At 31.5% G+C, this 23,070-nt stretch overlaps 3 protein-coding genes across 6 annotated transcripts; 1 reads left to right on the top strand and 2 right to left on the bottom strand.

The window, feature by feature from the left end:
- Positions 1-5,650: 5,650 nt before the first annotated feature.
- Positions 5,651-6,903, bottom strand: LOC127248376 (ethylene-responsive transcription factor RAP2-4-like). The gene has a single exon (XM_051270688.1). The coding sequence runs from the start codon at positions 6,675-6,677 to the stop codon at positions 5,940-5,942; it is 738 nt and encodes a 245-aa protein (XP_051126645.1). The 5' UTR covers positions 6,678-6,903; the 3' UTR covers positions 5,651-5,939.
- A 2,173-nt stretch (positions 6,904-9,076) lies between these two features.
- On the bottom strand, positions 9,077-13,698 carry LOC127248268 (uncharacterized WD repeat-containing protein C2A9.03-like). Of its 4 annotated transcripts, none has more exons than XM_051270534.1 (9): positions 13,546-13,698; positions 13,210-13,388; positions 12,940-13,107; positions 12,519-12,605; positions 10,477-10,611; positions 10,285-10,395; positions 10,116-10,207; positions 9,914-10,019; positions 9,077-9,835 (listed from the first exon to the last, which is right to left on the bottom strand). In XM_051270534.1, the coding sequence occupies exons 2-9, from the start codon at positions 13,366-13,368 to the stop codon at positions 9,332-9,334; spliced, it is 1,362 nt and encodes a 453-aa protein (XP_051126491.1). In that variant the 5' UTR covers positions 13,369-13,388; positions 13,546-13,698; the 3' UTR covers positions 9,077-9,331. The 4 variants fall into 4 exon arrangements, with proteins under 4 accessions (XP_051126491.1, XP_051126492.1, XP_051126495.1 ...); XM_051270535.1 differs by having other exon boundaries at positions 13,210-13,397; positions 13,546-13,690; XM_051270538.1 differs by lacking the exons at positions 12,940-13,107; positions 13,210-13,388; positions 13,546-13,698 and adding an exon at positions 11,291-11,354 and having other exon boundaries at positions 12,519-12,603.
- A 4,965-nt stretch (positions 13,699-18,663) lies between these two features.
- LOC127248200 (probable beta-D-xylosidase 7) lies at positions 18,664-22,578 on the top strand. The gene is made up of 6 exons (XM_051270413.1): positions 18,664-19,094; positions 19,220-19,522; positions 20,298-20,467; positions 20,558-20,655; positions 21,033-21,800; positions 21,893-22,578. The coding sequence occupies exons 1-6, from the start codon at positions 18,684-18,686 to the stop codon at positions 22,495-22,497; spliced, it is 2,355 nt and encodes a 784-aa protein (XP_051126370.1). The 5' UTR covers positions 18,664-18,683; the 3' UTR covers positions 22,498-22,578.
- The last annotated feature ends 492 nt before the right edge of the window (positions 22,579-23,070 follow it).

The raw sequence follows: 23,070 nt of genomic DNA, 5'->3' as shown, positions 1-23,070 counted from the left end.
AGTTCAAATAGAAATACATCTTGTGTTCTTATTTAAATAGTAACTTGATATGGATATAAATTTGAAAATAATATTTTTTCGAAAAATATCATTTTTTATTTTTGTTTGTCCCAAAAGTAAGGATATCATTTCTTAATTACATAAATTTCATTACTTTTATATTACATATAGGGACATTTTTATTTTTTTACTTCAAATAAATATAATACTAATATTAAAAAATTTACGTACAAAAAATAAATATCGTTCTTGTTGCAGGACCGAGGTAGTATATTTTTAATAAAGAATAGGGAGTATACTAAATTGAAAAAAAATATATATATTAGTGTTATTTTGGAATTTAATTTAATTTATTTTTATTTTTTTAATATGTAATCATCATAATTTTCTAAAAGAAATATATATTCAAACAAAACAAATTAAAATCAAATCAAATTTCAAAAGAAAACACCCTCTATAAATGAGAAAACAAAATATTAATATTTTCGAAATTTTTGACACAATTAATAATATTTTTAGAAATTACATCAAATATATAATTTTTCACACATAATATCAAATTAAATACAATTTATTCATAACATATTTGAAAAAATAAAATAAAATAAAATAAATAATAATAATAATAATAATAATTAATAAATACATATACTTTAGTATCTAATCTTATCTAAAAGAAGCCCAAAATTATCAATAAGCATCTATCAATAAAAATGGAATATAATCAATCAATGATTAATTATTTAACTTTTATGAAAATACGGCAAAATAATAATAATAATAATAATAATAATAAAACTTATTGTCCTATTATTTATTTTAGTGTTTTCCACTTAAATACAAAAATAAAAATACCCACCCCATAGTACTGTAAATTATTACACACTAAATAATAACCTAATAGTAATTTATTTGCAATAATTAATTAATCCACTTAGTAATAACCCATTTGTGACTAAATTATTTTTGTACCATATAAAGGTACCCCAATAATTCACACCCCAAATTATGTTAAATTGGACATTTGTTAGCAAATTGTCTTCTGTCACTTATCTAAAATTAGAAATAAAAAATTTAAATAAATAAAAATGTGGAAAATATTTATTATAATTATAATTATAATTATTATAATGGGGTTGGCCAATTAGGTTGTACATTCTTGGCATTATTATTTCCACCACTAAAGATTGCATTGCCCCACTCTATATCTATATAACTGTACATATTAATAAAAATATAAATAATATTCAATAATACTCTCTCTCTTCCATAACTATGTATTCATTTGTTTTTTTCACGAGATTTTAAAAATATTAGTATTCTATTAGGATACAGTAGGAATAAAGTATAAATGACTAAAATAATCTTATTAGTAATGTGTGATATAAAGGTAATGACATTTGTGTAATATATTGTAAGTTGTAAGAGTATTTGTAATGTTAGGTAGATAGTCAATTACTAAAAAAGAAAATGGATATTTTATTATAAAATGGACTAAAATGAAAAAATAGATACTTTGTTATGGGACGAAGGGAGTATATATTAATATAATATATAACATATATTTTGATAAAATATTATATAATTTTATATAGCATAATATATTGTAAGTTAAGCATATAAATAAGTTATACAATACAACATAATATATAACATATTTTAATAACACATTATATATATATTTATATTTACGTAGCACAGTAAGCATATTATACAATATAGTAAAATATTCCCTCCGTCTCATAACAAAATATCTATTTTTCCATTTTAGTCCTTCATATAACAAAATATTCATTTCCTTTTTTAGTAACTGTACTATCTACCTAACATTACAAATACCCTTACAACTTACAATATATTACACAAATGCCAGTACCTTTATATCACACATACTAATAAGGTTATTTTAATCATTTATATTTTATTCATACTATATCCCAATATAATACTCATATTTCTAAAACTATGTGCAAAAAGTAAACGAATACTTGGTTTCGAGACGAAGGGAGTATATAATTCACATAACAAATGATTTTGTATAATACAATATATATTTTGTATCTTATGATAAAATAATAATCATTTTAAATTAATGTATTAATTTAGTCAAATCAGCACGAGCACGGGATGGAATCCTCAGAATTTCAAAAAGTAAAAATAAAATCTTAAAAGGTAGATTAAATTATTGATTTGCTCAATTATATTTTATAATTATTTTTGGTGGTTCAAATTAATTAAAGTGAAATGATTGAAAGTGATATTTTTGTATAAACTAAATATTATATATATTTTTATGTTATTTATGTTATAGTGCAAATATCTTATTATTAAAAGATTAGTTAAAAATTCCCTTTCTAGTTGATAATTTTTTCAGAGATTGTTATATATGAAGCGATTCTGATTTCATTCCAATTATTTATTAATAATAATAAAAAAAAACAAGTAAAATGTAAAAAAAAAAAAACATATATAGTAAACAAAAAATTTAAAAATATTTCTTTTTTGTTGAATTGTGTAAGCTTATTGAAATATTCATATGTTATATGTTAGGTATTAAAAGTTATATTATGAGAATATCTATTAAATATGATACCCCCTCCGTCCCCATGAAAGAGTGACGTTTGCTTTTTGCACGTAGATTTTTTAATATTAGTATTATATTGGATTGTAGAAAAAAAGACAAAAATACTCATATTAGTATAGTGTAATATAAAAGTAATGACATTTGTGTAATATATTGTAAGTTGGAAGGGTATTTATTATGTTAGGTAAGTAGTACAATTACTAAATTAGAAAATGATAACCTTATTTTGAAACGGACGAAAATAGAAAATGACAACATTTCAATAGGACGGAGGAAGTAGTTTAAGTCTAATTTTTTACAATGGCAACTATTGCAATTCTTTATAAAAATATAATATTGTATATCTTAAAACATTAAATTCAAATAAAGAAAATGAAAACCAAAATTTTAAAAAATAGATAATATAAAATGACAAATGATTTTTTATTTTTATTTTTTTTAAAATGTGTTTATATATATTTATGATTATTCCCTTATTTATTGCATGCTTGTTATTCAAAAAGATTTTTTTTTTTTTACACAATATTAAAAGATTTTATTCCCTAAATCGATTACCCTTTGCTTGTGTTTTAGAATATTCCGCATATGATTTATTTTTCAGAAAAAAAAAAAATCGAATGTAATATTTTAACTAGATATATATGTGTTGAAAAGAATACTTTTTGTGAAAAAAGAAATATATATATATATATATTCTATTTTAAAGATAGAATAAATTATATTAATATATATAAGTAAACTTTTTATAAAGAAAATATATATATTTTTTATTAAAATTATGTATGTCGAATAAATAATATTTCGAATTTGAAATTGAAATTAAAGACATCCTTTTGGACACACTTTAAGGACAACTAAATCTACCATTACCAAGTGGACAAAATAATTGAAATAAATTAACTACCCGAATGTAAGTTTTATTTAATTTTTACTATTTATAAGGATTTTCTCCTAAAAAAAATTATACAATCAAATATTCATTTTTATTTTTAACATTACATTAAAAAATTATATCACATCAAGATTTATTCATCTATTGTAATTCAAAACTCTTATCATTTACGATTTAAAATTCAACTTTTCAAATCTACAACAATCAGATCATCAAATTCAAAAAATTAATTCGATTCTCTATATTCCCATGGAATAATATTATAAAAATGTGAAATTCATGATCAAGAAGAATATATATTTTACCACTATTTATGTGTGTGTATATATATAGGGAAAAAATTATTTTTTGTCCAAATATAATAAAAATTCATCAATTTTGGCTCCAATATAAATTTTTTATCAGTTTTGGTCCCAATATAACCAAAACTCATCATTCTTGATCCAAATATAATTTTTTTTTTTTTTTTTTATCAATTTTAGTCCTTATATAACCAAAACTCATTATTTTTTGTCCCAATATAATCAAACTTTTTTTTTGTCTCATCGTCAACAAACCGACGGAAAATGCTGACGTGAACTTGCAAGATTGTGCAATTTCTTCGAATATAAATATAATGTTTGATTTCTTTTCACGCCAGCATTTTCCGTCGGTTTGTTGACAGTGTGAGACCAAAAAAGATAAGGTTTGGTTATATTAGGACAAAAAATGATGAGTTTTGGTTATATAAGGATTAAAATTGATAAAATTTTTGTATTGGAACAAAAAATGATAAGTTTTGGTTATATTTGGATCAAAATTGATAAAATTTTTATATTGAGACCAAAATTGATAAAATTTTGGTTATATTGGACTAAAAATGGTTTTTTTCCATATATATTTATATAACCTCGTTGCTTGTATTTTCAGAAATCTTCGTATACATTATGAGTTATAGTAATTTATTTAATTTAATATTAAACTATATATATGATATATATATATATAGAAAATCTTAATTATTTATATTATTAAAAGAATTAAAATTAAAATTAAAGAAAACCCAGATTGAAAAAGTTTTTAGAACAGAAATTTGGGCTGGCGTTAGGCCCAAGTGTAAAAACTTGACATATTTTAAATGCCCATTTCATACTCGTTACCAATTCCCTAAACATAACGTTACTTTGTATTTTTAGATGTAATTACTAATATAAAAATAATATTTTATATTTAATTGTTAATTTTTGGTAAATTGATAAAAATATATATTATAACTATTTTATTAATATTTGTATATTACATTTTTAAATATTATTTGTGGGCATGGTTTCACTTCAAAATGCTAAGTGAGCAAACCTCACAGGTGTATTTGATAGGGGTTTGGATTTTGAGTTGAGATTTGAATAGTAAAAATTTTGAATTTGAAGTGTTGTACGATGTGATATAAATAGGCGTTGATGTGTGCTGTTTTGAATGTAAAATTAATTTTTAGTATAATAAAAAAAATAAAAAAAATAGGTATCTAATTTGATTTTTTGGAAAAAAAAATATGATAAATAGTATATTGAAAATCCAATCCCCCAAACAAACAAGAAAATAAATATATTATATTAAAAATATATAAAAATAATTGAGAGTACTTTTAAAAATCAAAGCATATTGTATGCTAAAAAATATCAATTCAGCATGCTAATCTTTAATTACTATGTTGAGTCTTAAAATATAATAAAATTACTAATATTTTTATTATAAATAAATATTTAATGGACACTTAATAAATTTAAAGAATATAATAAAGCCAATGTTGATTTTTGATTTAGTTATTTAATATTATATTTTATATAAAAAAATATTATATTTTTATTAGAGGTTGTAAGACCAAACAGTGGAAATGTGGGAGAAACATATAAAAAGACATACATACATTTGTCACAAATAACAATATGATAAGAAATTTCATGGTGTGTGCTCTTTTTGTATTCTAACTTTTATTTTTCATGTAAATAATAATTCAATATGATTTTTATAAGAGAATAAAATGTTCATATATATATATATATATTTAAAAAAATAATACAATCCACACAGAGGGGAAGAACCACAAATGCCTAGTTAATAAAAAACTAGGAATATTTAGTATAATAATTTTAATCTAATCATTATTTTTTTGAGATTTAAATAAAAAACAAAAGAAATACATAAAATCTAATTTTCTACTATTTCAAATAATAAATAGATAAGAGTAGAAATAAGAAATTACAGGTAGGGTGGCTAACCATGGTTAAAAAGAGAGCTGACCAACCCAAACACAACACAATTTTATATACAAAATTGACCAACTACGAACCTAACCTCACTAACCCTAAACCAAACTACGGTTTACGGACAGCCCTGCAATTGCAAAAAACTTCATTGCAAGGGACTAAAAAAAAAAGAAAGACGACTTGCACTAATTTGCAGACGAGGACTCCAACTCTCACCCAATTATAAAGCGTCCCAATCAATTTCATACGACGGGTATTTGGGCAGCGACCCGATTTCCCAGCCGGGCTCTTCCTCCGCCGGGAAAGTCAAATCCGACTCCGGCGACGACGCGCCGCTCACCAATTCCGACGCGTCGGGCTTCTCCTCCGCCGCCGCGACGGCGGCGGCGGCGGACTTCTTCGACCTGACCTTCTTCGCGTCGACGCTCTTCCCCTGCGCTAGGGTTTCGCAGATGGCTCGCAGCTTGGCGTCGACGGCGGCGTGGAGCGGCTTGTAGCCGCCGACGTTGGAGCCGTCGTGGCGGAGATGGGGAAAATTGAGCCTGGCGAAATCCCCCCGGAGCATGTGCGCCGCCGTGTCGTACGCCAGCGCCGCCTCCTCCGCCGTGTCGAAGGTGCCGAGCCAGAGGCGCGTGCGGTTACGCGGCAGCCGGATCTCCGCCACCCACTTCCCCCAGTGGCGCTGCCGCACTCCCCGGTAGAGCTTTTCCGGCGACCCGACCCGCTTCATCGGCGCGGATCTCGGCGCGAGATAGCCAATCCGGGCCGTCGGATATTTGGCCCATTGGTCCCGGATCTCCTCCATTTGGGCCTCCGATAATTGGTTCAGCCCAATAGAAGGGGCAAAATGGTCATTTCGGTATGATAATTGTGTAGAGGTAGCAAAATTGGGTGTGGAAGAATCACTTCTGGTGAAAGGTTCAAGTGCTTCCATTAATTCACCACTCCATAAATCCATCAACAATAAAATAAAAACCCTTGTTTTTGAATAAAATTTGAATAACAAGGAATTGGGTTTTAATTTTCAATCCTCCAAAATCTATTCAAAGAAAAGATAAAAATTGAATCTTGAAATGAGGGGCAACAAATAAACCCTCAAATTTAAAACACAAATCAAGAAAATCAAAGAGGGAATTTTATATGAGTGAGTGAAGTGTGTGCAAGTGAGAATTTTCTAAAGCTTTTTTTTTCTGTAATGAAATTTCAATCGCCATTGCAATGCTCTTTATATATAAATTCTTGGCGTCCGTACATTAATGGAGTGTGTCGGGCAGTCCCGGTTTCTCGGATCGGACCGGCCAATAGGAAGGCGACACGTAAGATGAAACAGGAACGTGCCGGTTGCGGCCGTGACAGGTGGCGGTGAAGATTGCTTATTCCGAGGCGGTTGTTGTTGGGAACGCGGATTCACACTTGGATTGTCGTTTCCCGTTGGTGTCTTTGTCGTTTTATTATAGTTTGCTTTCGCTTTAAGTGACCGTTACTTTTAACGCCGTCAGTTATAAATGTGGAGTTTACACGGAAACTTGTGGGCCCCCACTCGTAGGCAAAGTCCATTTTGCGGCGCCATTCACTCAAATAAAAGGGCTTGTTTGGTTCTTATCTAAAATTCATTTTCGAAATGAAATGATTTTGAGTTTTTCTAAATATTATTTATCCGGACTCGACTACAAGGTTCGTTTATCTTTTGTTTCATTATATTTAATATTATATATTTTTATATTTTTTTATAAAAATATTATTATAATAATATTATAAAATATTAATATAAGTAATTTTGTCATTTTTTTTAATTTGTACTATATTTTTATATAGTAATTAATATTTAAGTATTAATACACAAAAAGTAAATAAGACTCTTCAAATCGGACGAAAATAGTATTTTAATTTGATATTTAAAAAAAAAATATATATTTTTGTTAAAAATTGTAATAAATAAATAATATTAATTTTAATGGGGAATGAGGATGTAGTCCAAAATAGCGAAACCCTTGACCTGCGGCCTTTTTTTTTTTTGAATTAAAATAATTATTTAATATAATATTATAATTTAAAACCAATTTTTAGAATAATATGAAAAAAGAATTAATTTAATTATATATTTTATTTTGAATATTTAGTTTTTTTTTAAAAAAAATAAGAAAGTTAATTTAATTTAATATTTTTTTAGAAATTATATACTATTTTTTTAAAAAAAAATTAACAAGTTAAAATAACACTATTAATGCCACTCAAATAGTAGACAATAGTCTTTAATTTTGACTATGACTTTATTTTATGTCCAAATCACATGTCCCTTTCTTACGAGTGAATTTTTCAAATGTTGTTTTTAAATAATAGTGTACTAGTATATTTTAAAAATGTTTTCAAGTTCTAGATTAATTTTAAAATAATAAAATTAAATAATTTTTTTTTTTTTTAAATATGTTCAATGTTATGTAGGGTATCTAATTTTAATACTCCACTAATTTATAAATGTTTCGTGAGTGTGAACATGATCTTCAATTTGGACAACGGTCATTTATCAATCACTCATCTTTGAATTCAAACGTTGGATCTTATCAGTCAAAGACATATTTATGACTTGTGACCAATTTTATTTTATTTTATTTTTTTTCTAATATCAAATTAAATAATTATTTATATATATATATATATTATATTAAAAAAAAATTATTTTATATTTAAAAGATTATATTAACCTTTATTTATATGACATCAAACAACTATTAAAATTCAATTTTTTACTATTAGAAAATTCAAATTAAAAAATAAAGACCCACAAACAAACACACTCTTAGTGTATCTATATTATGTTTTTGTTTGTTTTATATCGTAAGTCATTTTGTTTTTCTAAAAAAATCACACAGCTTAGTTTCATTTAAACATTTTTAGTTTTATACTCTATCAGTATCTATTTATTTTTTTTTTTGTCAACTGTTAAAAATATTTTTATATTTGTATAATATTTTATACAGATATTATTATATTTATATTATAGAACACTAAGAAAAATATTTTTATTTTTTCTCTAATTTGTTTTACATATAAATATAACATTAATATTTAAAAAGTAAATGGATATATGATTAAAAAATTATCTTATTAAACGGAGGAAATATTTTTTAAAATTTTAATTAAATTAATTAATTATTTTAAATTCATAATTATTTATATTATCAAATAATTATTTTCATTAATATATTATTTATTAATTATATAATATATCTTTTTTACATTTAGAGGGATCGGAGTAAGCCTTTTGTAGAGTACAATTAATAAATAATTAAAAATATATTAATAAAATATATATAATTTAAATATAATTTTATTAAAATTAAATTTTAATATGACAAATAAATAAAAGTTTATAATTCGATAATTTGAATCCACTGTACCAAAGGGCGAACAAATCCTTTACGGACAGTACAATTCTCATTACACCACAAGCTCATAAACAAATTAAAACAAAAATCAATCAATCCCTATACACGCACACACACGTATAATACATAAATACATACATTTTACAAACCCAACAGCTTCCAAAAACCCAGCTGTTAATTACACCCAAAAACCATTCCTTGCATTGCATTTTTGCATGCACATCATCTAAAACACACAATCCAAATACTCATTACCATACCTTCTCCTCCTAAACTCCAACAAGCTCCCATACATCCTGTCCGCAACTCCCACAAACAACGCCTCCGTATCGGGACTAAACGATATCCCCGCAATCTCCCCGAACATGTCGATCTCCTGCCCCGTCCCGTACCCTGACTCCGCATCGTACACGTGAACAAAATCCGCCGGTTCCGCAATCGCCAAGAACCGACCGTCCGACGTGAACCTCACTGTCCGGATCGCACCCATTCTTCCCTCCAGCACCGCCACCGATTGCGCCGGGTTTCTTACATCCCACAATCTGCATGTCCTGTCCTGATTCCCCGTCGCCAGGATTCGTCCGTCCGGGTGCCACGCCGACGCGAATGAGTAGTCCAAGTGACCCGTCAGCCCGGTTATAAATTTCCCGGATTGCGCGTCGGCGATTAGGCATTCGGGATTGTCCCCGAGAACTGCGACCATTTTTCCGTCGGGGCTGACGGATGTATTCTGTGATAATAGTAAAAAATTAAGTATTTGGTTTGATAATAACGTCGATGTATTTAAAGAGCGATAGATTTTGCTTACATTTACGGACCAAGGGAATGCAAATCGGTTTAAGCAGACGAAGTTTTCGGTGTCCATGACTCGGACATTGGCGTCGTTGTTGGCTGTCATTACCGTCAGCGCGCCGCTGCCGACAAAAGATCACGGAATACATTGTCAAAGACATGTCGAAAGACGAGAGAAGAGAAAAGAAAAGAAAAGAATCGTCGCCGCGATTGTATACCTAGGATTGCGATATATATCGACTGCATTAGTAATGGCATTTTCATCTGTCGATACTTTTGTCGAGAAGGCGACTCCCGGCTCATTTAGACGCTGCAATTAATCGACAACAGAATAAATTCATCTTACAGAAAAGGTACCGTATGGAGTTGTGTCGAACGAGACACTACCTTACAGATAAGCTCTCCCTGGAAACCACCGGCGACCATTAGATTGTCCTTAACGGTCATGGTGCTTATCTGGACTCTCGAAAGAGGTTGCGCTAAGCATCCGGGATATTTCTGGTCGAAGATATGAACGATCTGTAAGAACATAAGCCGGAATCGAAGATGAATGGATTAACTTGTTTGAAAGAAACTCACCAAGGTAGGTGTGATGGGTTTGGCGACATTGAGCACTTCTTTACTCTTCCTTAGCAGGGAAGACCAGTGCATCACCGAGTAGTTTTGCATTAGGTAGACATCGTGTTTTGACGTCGCCCAGAGAAGATTCCGCAGCTGAAAAGGCGAAAAAAGTTTCGGTTATACAAAGCATTTATCGGGAGATGGAGCTACAAACTACGGAAGCCGACGACAGAAGAAGGAGAAAAGTGGCAAACTAAAGATCATGTAAATTTAACTAATGAACGGCTATTTTTCGATCATTTCGGAAAAGTAAAATGGGCGGCCAAATTGAAACTCGGAAGGCTGTGTTATTATAGAGCTACATGCAAGTTAGTTACCAAAAAGATTTCAGACAAAGCAACACAATCATCGCAACAAAATCACCACAATCGAAGCTACCGAAGAAAAGAAAAGATGCAAATACACAAGTGCAGCAAAAATCGGAAGCGACACACTATAAAGTCAAAAACAACAAATTCTACAAATCAAGAACATGGCTATGGTCAGGAATTGCACAGATGCTAGAAAAGAAAACAACATCAAATGGCCAAACAAACGCTTCAGCAGTTAGTAATGCAGTAAGATGCCAAATGGAAATCAACGAATCATAGACGAATCATAGAAGAATTCTGTTTCTCGATCCTACTCCATAGCATTAGTAAATACTCACAGTGCACACATGCATTATCTAAATCAAGAAGCTTCAAAGCGCGAAAAACGACGAAATTAATAATATCTTGTCGCCAAAAACTAAAACTATATCGCGTAATGCTCGTATAATCCCCCGGCATACCATATGGAATGATCTTGTACCGTCCAGCTGCTTGGAAACAAAAACTGCAGTCCTGCTCTTAAGGCTGAAATTATGATAAAAATACCAATCCCGTGCCATAGGTTAAATTATAAGGATGGTTAAGCGAGAATACAATACATTACAAAAGAACTTCTGAAGGCGTAGAAATATCATACGCAACATCATAGCATGTAATCAATTTAAATGTCGGGTAACAGAGACTAAAGGTATAATAGATCGAAACGCAAAAGTGAAGTCTTCCATAATATTGAAGAATCGAATCCCTCTGTTTGGGAACGATTCTGTATAGCTGAAGCAAATAATGACATTGAAAACAAACTACAAAATTTAGATGTGCAAAAACTACTATACACATTACCAGTACCACGCCCATTTTATCAATTTTATCCCTTCACCTGATTCCTTAACAAAATAAATAGTTTTCTTTTGTGAATTTTTACCCTGAATTTTACTATTTATCTAATTCCTTTTTTAAAAAAATATAAAATCAAACTCCTATTTTTTAGATTTTATATTATACTAAAAATTAATTTTACATCCAAAATATCACATCACATCATATAGTTATTCTAATTCAAAATTTTCACTATTCAAAATCCAAACAATCAAAATAACAAAAATACAATTAGTATTTAATACAGTTGAGTGTGTTCAATTATGAGATTTCTACCCAAAATTTACCACTCATCTGATTTTTTTATTTTAAAAAAATTAAATTAAATATCAAATTTTTTATTTTCTATATTATACTTAAAAATCAATTTAAAATTTCAAATATCACATCAACTATTACATCGTACAACTATTTTAATTCAAATATTTTACTATTTAAATTTCAACTCAAACTCCAAACACAAATCAATAACACCCTGAATGAAATGGGTATATATGCATCCAATAGTGAAAGGTCATAATACAAAATTAAAAAAAAAAAAAAAAAAAAGCAGAAGCAGTAGTTAGATCTTAATGAAGATGTCCTAAATGTTAGTTGTTATGCACAAAAGATGAGAGAAAGTAGCGTTATTGTTAGCATCGACATAAGTAGACCCGACAAATAGGGCGATAGAAATTGGACTCCATGTATGTTCTTCCAAATATACGATGATGAGAGATGCAATTCGACCTATGAACAGTTGATCGCCATAACAATTTTCCAATCCGAAATTTTTAACAGTCAAAAGTATATGAAACCAGTTGAGATCATTACCTGAAAATGAACTATTGTTGATTTGACAAGCCTGGTATTAAACTGAAAATCATAGAAGTTATGGCCTTTTTCCACTTCTTTGCACTCCTGCCAAGAGTAATTAAACATATTAGCAGGATATCATCAAGTAAACTTCAATAATACTCGAGTATATGTACAATAAGTTTCAGATTTACAAATTGTATTGACGATATGAACGCATAGGAGATTCTAGATCCACTACTTAACTTGTTCTTAGAGATTCAAATTTTACTCTTCAAAATCCATTTCATGTATATCTTACTCAGTTGCTGCTTGGATGATACCTTTGTTTTGCAAAATATTTTATATATAATGATTAGATAACAATAATCTACACAGAGGAGCATCACAATAAGGAATGAGTATAAGAAATTAAAAGGCAGCTTAGAAATGAAAATACCTTCTCAAGATCTTCGCGAGAGCTCGAGAGACACTCGTAATTTTTGTATTGCTGCAATCGCGATTCTCGGTATCCTTCTCTAGTAAAATTGAGCCTCTCCCATGGAATACCTTGAATATCTTTTCCATTCCTTGCTTCTAACGCCGATGTGTCGGTTTTCGGCTTGATCTGTCGTTCAATTAGAACATTTCAAAATTAATATACAGAGAAGAATCGAATCACCAATGAAATCATAAAATTAAACACAAACATAGGAACAAGATCTTTTACCAGTTCAAAATCATCCTCAAAGTCGGAATCCATATCATCGTCATCACCATCAGTGGAGCCAATTCTGCTTCGCAGCGAAACGTCGTCGTCTTCAAAATCAGAGACGTCATAGTAGTCATCAACCACAAACTCCAGCTCGTGATTCGGAAATTGCTCCATAGTATCACTACACTTCACTTCTGCAAAAACTACTCAAAATTCAGAATCTAAAGAATCAAAACAATATATATATATTATACGCTATAAAACGATTGACTGCATGGGCGTACAGCGATCCAAATTCCAGAACCGAATCATCTTCCACCAAAATAAAAAATCACAAAATCAAAAACTTACCTTACGATTATAAGCAAAAATCACCAAAAACAAAAACTCGAATCCGTCTATTACTTCTTCCTCCGGCTTCTGGAGACTGAGAGAAGTGAACTCCGCAAATCAAAACTTCCTTAGAACAAAGAAATCAAAAACTAGTCACAGAGCATACACGAATGCAGCCGTGAAACTTATAGACGTACACTCCGTTAACGGCGTTAAAGCAAAATCGTACATCCGCGTGCACTGCGGGCGTGTGGGGTCCACTCCAATTTCACACGGCCGTCAACCCGCCGTTAGTCCAATTTAAACGACAAGCGTTTAATTCCCATAGGACAAAAGCGTTACTTAGTCGACACGCTTTTATCGATAATAACCGTTAACGGCAAAAACAGTGCCGCCGTCGGATGGGATATGACGGGGACACTTCCTAAAGCAACACCTGGCAGTTAACGCCGTCAACCGCCGTAGTCTAGGCAGAGAAATATCAGGTCAAAAATTAATACGTGCATGACTCATCGATTTTGTGGGCCCCGCCGGAATAAAGATTGGAGGGACACGTGTCGAGCGGTGGGTCTGTGATCTGACCACGTGGCCACGGGCAGGTGACGGAGCATTGATTTTGTCGCCAGCGGAAGGTAGTGGAAACTTGCGGTGTGAAAGTGACTGACGCCGTTAAAAAATTATATTATAAAAGTGACTGACGCCGTTAATCAAGCGGTGTTTCGGTTAACCCTGGTTTAGATGGTGGTTGGGTCGGGTGGGTCGGGTCAATAGGGTCTTGGTCGGTTCGGGTGGGCCCGTTTAGGTGCCAACCGACTTTCTTTTTCCTAATTAATTATTTGTTGTTAGTTTCCCTTTTTTTTTCCATACACAATTAATTATTTGTTGTCCTCCCTTCGAGTCGGCAATTTTCAAATATAATAATTTTTTCTTTAAAAGTTATCCACATTATATTTATTACTATTATTTAAAATATCGTAATGGTTAGTTTCCTTTTTTTTTTTTTTTTTTTTTTTCATACACGATTAATTTTTTGATGGTTGGGACGATGGGTGAAAGTTTTATTGATTTATTATATGTTTTATTATACTTAATATTAAAAATATTTTTTATTTATAATTTTTTATATAAATTTTATTATATTAGTATCAATATATAAATACTTTTTGCCTTTTTTTATTTATAATATATTTTTATATAATAATTAATATTACTAAATCAGTACGTAAAAAATAAATAAATATTTAATTAGGAGATGAAGTGAGTATTATATTTTACATTTATTAGGAAATCTAAAAAGACACTTTTGGATTGAAATAGGGGAGAGTATAAGATAGTGGAATTGATAAGGGTGACATAATCTTATCTTTGACGAATTTGAACTGTCATTAATTGCTCTAAATAGGCAAGGGCCATTACTTGATCATGATAAATATAAATATTAAAAAAAAATAAAAATATTTATTTATTATTATTATTATTTTTTTATATTTTGTAAGTGAAAGTGATGATCTAATAGCGTGATGATTGAATTTATGATTGTGAGGTTATATAATCAAATTTGGATGTTTTCAGTCCACTTGTCATACATGGTTCACCTAGTATGACTTGCATTGTCTGATCTAATTTGCAGGGTATTAGGTTCAACCGAAGGTTTATCCGAGTATCAAAAAAATATTTTTTTACACTATTTTTAATATATAATATTCCCTTCGTCCATAACTAGATATTTATTTTTTTTAAGTAGTTTTAGAAATATTAGTATTATATTGAAATATAGTAATAATAAAATAGAAATGACTAAAATAACATTGTTAATATGTGCTATACAAAGGTAATGATATTTGTGTAATATATTGTAAATTGTAAGGGCATTTATAATATTAAGTAGATAGTACAGTTACTAAAAATTTATATGACGGACTAAAATGAAAAAATAGATATTTTGTTATGGGACGGAGGAAGTAGTATTTTTATATATATTTTTATAAAAAAACAATAATTTAAAATAAAATATTATTTACTTATATATTTAGTATTATTATTTATATTTAAATAAAAATATATCTCAAATTAAAATACTGAATAAATATATATAATTTTAAATATTATATATACATAATTTTTATTATTATTTTTATTCGAGTCCACCGTCATAGGCAAGCAATTGGTCTTCAAAAGCATCTGCATTAATTGAATAATAGAAAATTAGTAAAACACAGCTAACTTTATACAATTTTATATACATTTTCTTTTTTAAATATGATATCAAATACTCCCTTCGTCTCACATACCGAGTTTGCTACACTGTAGATACGATATTTTATGAGGATGATAATTAATAATTAGTGAAAATAATTACTGTATAATATAAAAAATTATAAATTAAGATTAAAATAACTAATTAGTTTAATTAAAATTAAAAAGAAAATACAAAAAATTAAAATGAGATTAAAGTATGTAATCATTTTCTAAAAAAGGAAAGTGACATGGAACGTGGGACGGACAAAAACGACAATGTGAGCATGGTATGTGGGACGGAGAAAGTACTATTTATTTTTACTAAAATATTATAGGTATTAAATATTTTTTTACTATTTTTAAAGTTCTGAAATTTCAAAATGTTTAAAACTCTTGTCTAATCAAAAGTTGTTCGATTTTGATTTAAATCAAAATTACTATTATTCTATAAATCAAAATTTAAAATAAAATTTCAAATTCAACTAATTAGTGTTTCTTTAGTATTTGAAAATTTTAAAAATATTATGTCATATTTTATGAAAAAAAATATAGAATTTAAATAATAAAAGTTGATAATAAACTTTAAAGAAATACAACCTTTTATTTTATTATTTAATTTTTTTTATTTATTTAATTTTTAGCGGACATGTATAAATTATTATTTAGTTTTTTTTTTTAAATACAATTAATTAGTTGAATATTGAAACACTTGAATAAAAGAAGCACCAATAGAAACACGCCACCTGGCCCAGTGAAATTTTGTTGGACAACTAAGTCTCAATGGGCCCAAGTTACCGTTGGGGTGGGTTTGTTTGTTCGTTAGTACTTTTCCGCGTGTTCATATAATTATGTTTGAATTTAGTACTACGCTAAATTTACAACATTTAAGTAAGTGTGACACGGAAAATTTAAAAATAAATAAATAAATAAAAAGGGAATTGAAAATATTTTTCAAAATTTAATTAAAAATGAAAGAAAATAAAAAAAATATATAATAAAATAGCTACATTTGTTGTAAATAAAAATTGAATGAACGATAATAAATAAATGTTAATTTATTGATTTTTTAATGCAGACTAAAAAAAAGAAGTATATTTGAAAAAGAAATATCAAAGTATTATGACCTAAATGAATCAATTCGTATGAACTGTGGGTTGAGGGTGAATTAGCCGATAATAGTCATATATAATTATTAGTATATTTTTAATACCCAATTCATACCAAATATATATATTTTTTATTTTGTTATTTTAATACATCTCAAATCAATCTATCTAATTTTTTTTAGTTTATATTTACAATATAAATTTAAAAATAATGTAAGAACTTAAATATTATTATAAAAACATCAATATTACAGGGTAAATTGTTTTTTAGTCATGTAACTGGACCCCTTATTATTTTAGTCCCGTAACCGGACCCCTTATCATTTTAGTCTCGTAAGTGGAGCATGTCGCAAACTAGTCCTATAAGTGAAAAAATTTCGCTGTTTTAGTCCTCCGGCGCCGGAGATGCCCGCGTGGCTCGCCGGAGGTGACGTGTCCGTCGGGTCAGCGACACGACCTGGCAGACACGTGGAATTTTTTTTTTTTCATTTTTTAAAAACTTATTTTTAATTTTATTTGTATTTTTTTATTTGGTCCAATTAAAAAAAATTTTAAAAAAATGAAAAAATTAAAATAAATCCACGTGAACCTGGCGGACACATCACCTCCGGCGAGCCACGCGGGCGTCTCCGGCACCGGAAGACTAAAACAACGACAAATTTTCACTTATGAGACTAATTTACGACAGGCTCCACTTACGAGACTAAAATGATAAGGGGTCCAGTTATAGGACAAAAAAAACAGTTTACCCATATTACTATTTAATTAATTTATTTTTACGAGTAAATTTGATTATTCATAATTTTAATACTATAGGCATATAAAATATTAATATAAAAAAGTTAAATGCAAAAAATAAGCGAATATATATATGCATATAAAAACTTTTACTCTCTCCATCCCGTAACAAAGCATCCATTTTTCCATTTTAGTCAGTCCCATAATAAAGTATCTATTTCTTCTTTTAGTAACTGTACTATCTACCTAACATTACAAATACCCTTACAACTTACCATATATTACACAAATGCCATTACCTTTATATCACAAATACTAATAAGGTTATTTTGATCATTTTTACTTTATATCTACTATATCCCAATATAATACTAATATTTTTAAAACTACGTACAAAAATAAAATGGATATTTATTTTTAAGACAGAAGGAGTAAAATATTTTACATTATTACTCTCTTTTTCCGACTATATTTTATCTTACATTGGCTCCTAAATAATTAGTTTATTTACGAATTATGTAGGTTCTAGTAAAATTGTCTAGTTAATCTATTTTGACAGCTATGCAGCAAAATTTATATTATATTTCAAATTAATATATATATTTTTTAAATGAACCTATTTTTTTAATTTTTTTTTAGGATCAAGAGATTATTAATTTTTCGAATAATATTTGTAAGTATAATGTCATTTATTTATTTCTTAGAAGAGCACAGCCTCAAATTTCAGCCCAAAAGATGATTTGCAAAATTGGGCTGAAATTTTGAGCCCAATTACGACATAAGGGCCTAAGAAGAACCTTTGACAATTAATCAAGGGGCATTTTGGTATTTTCCTATAACTTTTCAAACAATAAGGGAAAAACATATATAGGGATATTCTTTTTAAAATTTAGAATGTGTAATTAATGCAGTACTTATTTCGTAGTCATAATAATGAATGCAGAATGATTTAAGGCTTCCTTCCTAAATAAAATATTAAAAAAAAAATCACAGATTTTCCACGTCGTCTTCTTCAATGCATCGTTTAAATAAATCTTTTCAGTTTCTTTGTTTACGTACGAAGCAAAATAGCAAATGGAAATCCATGGCGGAATGGCGTCTCTCCTCTGCATCACAGCGCTGCTCTCATTCACTCCGGCGGTATCAGGCGCCACCACTGCTCCGCCGTTCTCATGCGATTTGTCGAATCCATCGACGAACTCGCTTCCTTTTTGCAACACCAAGCTGCCAATTGACGCCAGGGCAAAGGACCTCGTGTCGCGCCTGACAATGGACGAGAAGGTTCAGCAGCTAGTGAACACGGCGGTATCCATCCCTCGCCTCAACGTCTCAGCTTACCAGTGGTGGTCGGAGGCTCTGCACGGAGTTTCGCGCCACGGCAAGGGCGTCCGCTTCAATGGCACAATCAAATCCGCCACTATGTTCCCTCAAATCATCCTCACCGCCGCCTCCTTCGATTCTAACCTATGGTATCGTGTTGCTCAGGTATGGATTTGGAATCCTCCAACTGTTCGATGAAATGCTCCTTAGCAAAAAGAAAAAAAAAAAATCCCCAAACAGGAAATTAGGGTTTTTAACTAGAGGTTTATGAATTATGCACGATTTGGTAGGCAATTGGGGAAGAGGCGAGGGCGGTGTTCAATGCAGGGCAGGCAATGGGGATGACATTTTGGGCACCGAACATTAACATATTGAGGGATCCAAGGTGGGGAAGAGGTCAGGAGACGCCTGGAGAAGATCCATTAATGGCGGGGAAGTATGCAGTGGCGTATGTTAGGGGAATTCAGGGGGACAGTTTTGAAGGAGGGGGGCTAAAGGATGGGCATCTTAAAGCCTCTGCTTGTTGTAAGCATTACACTGCTCATGATTTGGACAACTGGAAAGGAATGAATCGGTACATTTTCGATGCCAAAGTAAGTGTTGAATGCTCTTAACTAACTTATGTCGAGTTCAGATTGTTGATTGCTTGTGATCTGCTTACATGGATATGAACATTGTGTTGTCTTGATCATCGAATGCCCGTAATCTTTGGTGTGAATTGGAATGTGTTTTAGAAGGCCGTTTGATAAGTTCCTTAATTGTTACTGGTATTTGGATGAGTTCAGATTGTCGATTACTTGAAATCGTTTATTGTATTATCTTGATTGTCAAATGCCTATGTCGATGAGGCCATGCGAAAAGTTTCTTTTACCATTGATAATATTTGGATGAGTTCAGATTGTCAATTTCTTGAAATTGTTTAGATGGGCACGAACATTGTATTATCTTGATCATCAAATGTCTATAATCTGTGGTGTGCATTAGAATGCGTCGATGAGGCCATCCGACTAGTTTCTTAATTGTTAATACGATTTGGATGAGTTCAGATTGTCGATTACTTGAGATCATCTAGATGGATATGAACATTGTGTTGTCTTGATCATTGAATCTCTATAATCTGTGGTGTGCATTAGAATGCGTCGATAAGGCCATTTTACAACTTTCTTAATTACTAATAGTATTTGGATAAGTTCAGATTGTCGACTACACATACATTGTATTATCTTGCTCGTCAAATGTCTATAATCTTTGCTGTGCATTAGGATGTTTCGATGAGGCCATTCAACAAGTTTCTCTATCAAATCTGCGTGTCGTGTGTGCGTGCGAAAATCGACTGTTCTTAATCCCCTTGTGTGAATTGTGGTTCAGGTCAGCAAGCAGGATTTGGCAGACACATTCCAGCCGCCATTCTGGGCATGTGTGAAGGAAGGACAGGCCAGCAGCATCATGTGTGCTTATAATCGCGTCAATGGAGTCCCCAGCTGCGCTGATCGTGGCCTCTTAACCGAAACTGCTCGCCAACAGTGGGGTTTCCGAGGGTAAGATTTTGATTCCATGGATCGTAATGTTTTAGTCGAAAATCCATCGGAATCTGATCATCACATTAACTTCACTTTTAATCAATCAAGGTACATTGCTTCGGACTGTGATGCCGTTGCAATTATACACGACCAGCAAGGCTATGCCAAAGAGCCCGAAGACGCTGTCGCAGACGTTCTTAAAGCTGGTACGCCAAACTATAACCTTACTTACATTCAGTCCTTAAGATGCATTCTTACATAACAGATTATCATAGAGAAATTCCGACAGAATCGTTAGTATACATTTGTTTTCGAGCATTTTCCTCGTGAATCGTTGTTTTAGACGCCGAGATAATTTGTTTAGTGTTTCTCGAGCATCTCCAAATCATTGTTCTTACAATGACGTCGAGATAATTTGTTTAGTGTTTTTCGAGCATTTTCCTTGTGAATCGTTGTTCTTACAACGACGCCGAGATAATTTGTCGACAAAAGTTCGTTTTCTATACCGTGTTTGAACAAGGACTGTTTCTATACTTTATATTCTTTCATTCGATAAATCTCGATTGATCTTGCGTATTTTCAGGCATGGATCTAAACTGTGGTAGCTACTTGAAGACGTACACGAAATCAGCCGTCGCAAAGAAGAAAGTATCCGAAGCCGAGATCGACAGAGCCTTGGAGAATCTCTTCGCCATCCGAATGAGACTTGGACTTTTCGACGGAGATCCGAGGAAGCTTCGATATGGAGACATCGATCCATCGAAAGTCTGCAGCCAAACCCACCTCGATCTAGCACTCGAAGCCGCAAGATCCGGGATTGTCCTTCTAAAGAACGACGCGGGTCTCCTCCCTTTCTCGAAGACCCACGTCGAGTCGCTCGCTGTGATCGGTCCCAACGCCAACACGTCGAGCGTATTTCTCGGAAACTACGAAGGCCTGCCGTGCAGAAACGTCACGATCGTTCAAGCCATCGGGAAGTATAACCTCACCCGCGTTACGTATCACCAGGGCTGCGACTCCGTCACCTGCGAATCACCGTCGATCGATCAAGCCGTGAACATAGCGAAACAGGCCGACTCTGTTGTACTCGTCATGGGACTCGACCAAACGCAAGAACGGGAAAAGCTTGATCGCATCGATTTGGGTATTCCCGGAAAGCAAGAAGATCTCATTACCAGCGTTGCCGCCGCAGCGAAACGACCGGTCGTATTAGTCCTGCTGACGGGAGGCCCCGTCGATGTATCGTTTGCGAAACGGAATCCGAAAATTGGTAGCATTTTGTGGGTGGGTTATCCTGGCGAAGCTGGAGGGATCGCCGTCGCGGAAACGTTGTTCGGCGACAACAACCCAGGTCAGTCCCCGTTACTTGTTACGCGTTTTTGTCAATTCTTTTATGAGTATATCGATTGTAGGGAGTTGAACTGGTTCTACGTCGATTCACAGGCGGTAAATTACCGGTTACTTGGTACCCGAAGGATTTTGCGAAAGTTCCGATGACTGATATGCGAATGCGAAGCGATCCGTCGACTGGATACCCGGGACGAACATATCGATTCTATAACGGTTCGAAAGTGTTCGAGTTTGGCCATGGCCTTAGCTACTCAAAACACTCGTATAAGTTTGATTCAATCGTCCCGTCGAGGATTTTTCTAAACGAGATGTTCGTTAAACGGGAAGAGGTTAAAAGACCCGGCTCGGTTCGATACGTATCGGTTTCAGAAATTGGAAGAAATTTGTGCGACGGAATGGCGATTGCAGTGCGGGTGAATGTGAGGAACCGAGGGCGGGTGCCGGGGAAGCACCCGGTGCTGCTGTTTGCTCGACACGACGGCGGCGGTGACGTGAAGCCGGTGAAACAGTTGGTGGGTTTCGAGAGCTTGAGCTTGAATCCCGGGGAGAGTCGACGGGTTAAATTTACGGTGAATCCGTGCGAGCATTTGAGCTACTCCGATCGGCACGGCTCGATGGTGATCGAAGCGGGCCGGCGGTACTTAACCGTCGCCGGCGCCGGCGCCGGCGGAATGGGTCACATTGACATAGTGTTTTGATTGTTTATCGATGAAGAAACCACCGCGAGAAAATCAAATTTGTGTTATCATGCACTTCTAAAATGTATTTTTAATAAAAATATTTTATATATCTTTATTTTTTTAACAAGATATTACAATTCAAAACCAATTAATACTAATATGGTATAGCCATTCATCCTTATATTGGATGGGGAATTTTCATAATTTTCCAGGAACAATATTAGACAATGAGAATGATTACGGTCATATTTTATTTAATTGTTTGTCATAAATATATTTATTTATTTATTCTTCATAAATAATATTTCAGCATTCAATGTATTTATAATAAAGACCATTCAATAAATTTTAAAATCACACATAAATTATAACAATATTTTTTTTAGATGCATATATTATATAATAGAGGAATATCCGATTTTTTAAATTTTTTTTTCGAATTCGAATTTTTATTTAGTTAGAATGTTGTGATATTTTGTTAAAAACAAAATGGAATATATTTCTATTAAAAATTATATAAATTGTAACAGTAATTTTGGTTTCAAATTAAAATAGAACACACCCATTGTTACCTTCCTATCCTAAATATGT

Source organism: Andrographis paniculata, unplaced genomic scaffold (assembly GCF_009805555.1).
Source record: "Andrographis paniculata isolate CXL003 unplaced genomic scaffold, ASM980555v1 Contig33END, whole genome shotgun sequence".
Taxonomy (NCBI): Eukaryota; Viridiplantae; Streptophyta; class Magnoliopsida; order Lamiales; family Acanthaceae; genus Andrographis; species Andrographis paniculata.
Note: the sequence above shows the minus strand (reverse complement) of the source record. Positions and strands in the feature narration are given on the sequence as shown.

Excerpts from the sequence above, each read along its gene's own strand:
- LOC127248376 (XM_051270688.1), bottom strand. The coding sequence starts at position 6,677 with ATGGATTTATGGAGTGGTGAATTAATGGAAGCACTTGAACCTTTCACC.
- LOC127248268 (XM_051270534.1), bottom strand. The coding sequence starts at position 13,368 with ATGGAGCAATTTCCGAATCACGAGCTGGAGTTTGTGGTTGATGACTAC. Across the intron at positions 13,108-13,209 it reads TTGAGGATGATTTTGAACTG|ATCAAGCCGAAAACCGACAC; the intron begins GTAAAAGATCTT and ends ATTGAACGACAG. Across the intron at positions 10,020-10,115 it reads GATATATATCGCAATCCTAG|CGGCGCGCTGACGGTAATGA; the intron begins GTATACAATCGC and ends TTTTGTCGGCAG.
- LOC127248200 (XM_051270413.1), top strand. The coding sequence starts at position 18,684 with ATGGAAATCCATGGCGGAATGGCGTCTCTCCTCTGCATCACAGCGCTG. Across the intron at positions 20,656-21,032 it reads CGCAGACGTTCTTAAAGCTG|GCATGGATCTAAACTGTGGT; the intron begins GTACGCCAAACT and ends GCGTATTTTCAG. Across the intron at positions 21,801-21,892 it reads GTTCGGCGACAACAACCCAG|GCGGTAAATTACCGGTTACT; the intron begins GTCAGTCCCCGT and ends GTCGATTCACAG.